This window comes from Haliaeetus leucocephalus, unplaced genomic scaffold (genome assembly GCF_000737465.1).
Source record: "Haliaeetus leucocephalus isolate CR32 unplaced genomic scaffold, Haliaeetus_leucocephalus-4.0 Scaffold932, whole genome shotgun sequence".
Classification (NCBI taxonomy): domain Eukaryota; kingdom Metazoa; phylum Chordata; class Aves; order Accipitriformes; family Accipitridae; genus Haliaeetus; species Haliaeetus leucocephalus.
In genome coordinates, this window is record NW_010973368.1 from 15,788,202 (window position 1) to 15,788,527 (window position 326).

A 326-nucleotide genomic window follows, 5' to 3' on the forward strand; every position below is an offset into this window, starting at 1 on the left:
GCGGAGCGGAGCGGAGCGGCCGCCGCCCCAGCCGCGGCGGAGTGAATGGGTTGCCATGGCAACTGAGTGAGGCAGGCAGCAGGCCGCCGCGGCCCCAGCCGCCTCCGCTCCTCAGCTGTGTGGGCGAGGAGGCAGCGGGCGGCCGCCGGGACAGCCGAGGGGAGGCCGGGAGCGCAGCGGCAGGATGGAGGACGGCTTCTCCAGCTACAGCAGCCTCTACGACACCTCCTCGCTGCTCCAGTTCTGCAACGGTAAGGGCGGGGGCCGCCTCCCGCGGCCGCCCCCGGCGAGCAGCGGGGTCCCGGCGCCCCGGCGGGGCGGAGGCG

At 77.0% G+C, this 326-nt stretch overlaps 1 protein-coding gene across 3 annotated transcripts in view; it reads left to right on the forward strand.

Moving 5' to 3' along the window:
- Positions 1-326, forward strand: part of EML1 (echinoderm microtubule associated protein like 1) — a 130,685-nt gene that overhangs the window by 45,204 nt on the left and 85,155 nt on the right. For 2 of the 3 annotated variants that reach the window (XM_010583934.1, XM_010583931.1), the window contains exon 1: positions 185-251. The exons of the other annotated variant lie outside the window; for it this stretch is intronic. In XM_010583934.1, coding sequence (XP_010582236.1) covers positions 185-251 — 67 coding nt within the window. Of the gene's footprint in view, positions 1-184; positions 252-326 lie in introns of those variants that run through there. 3 annotated transcript variants of the gene reach the window in all.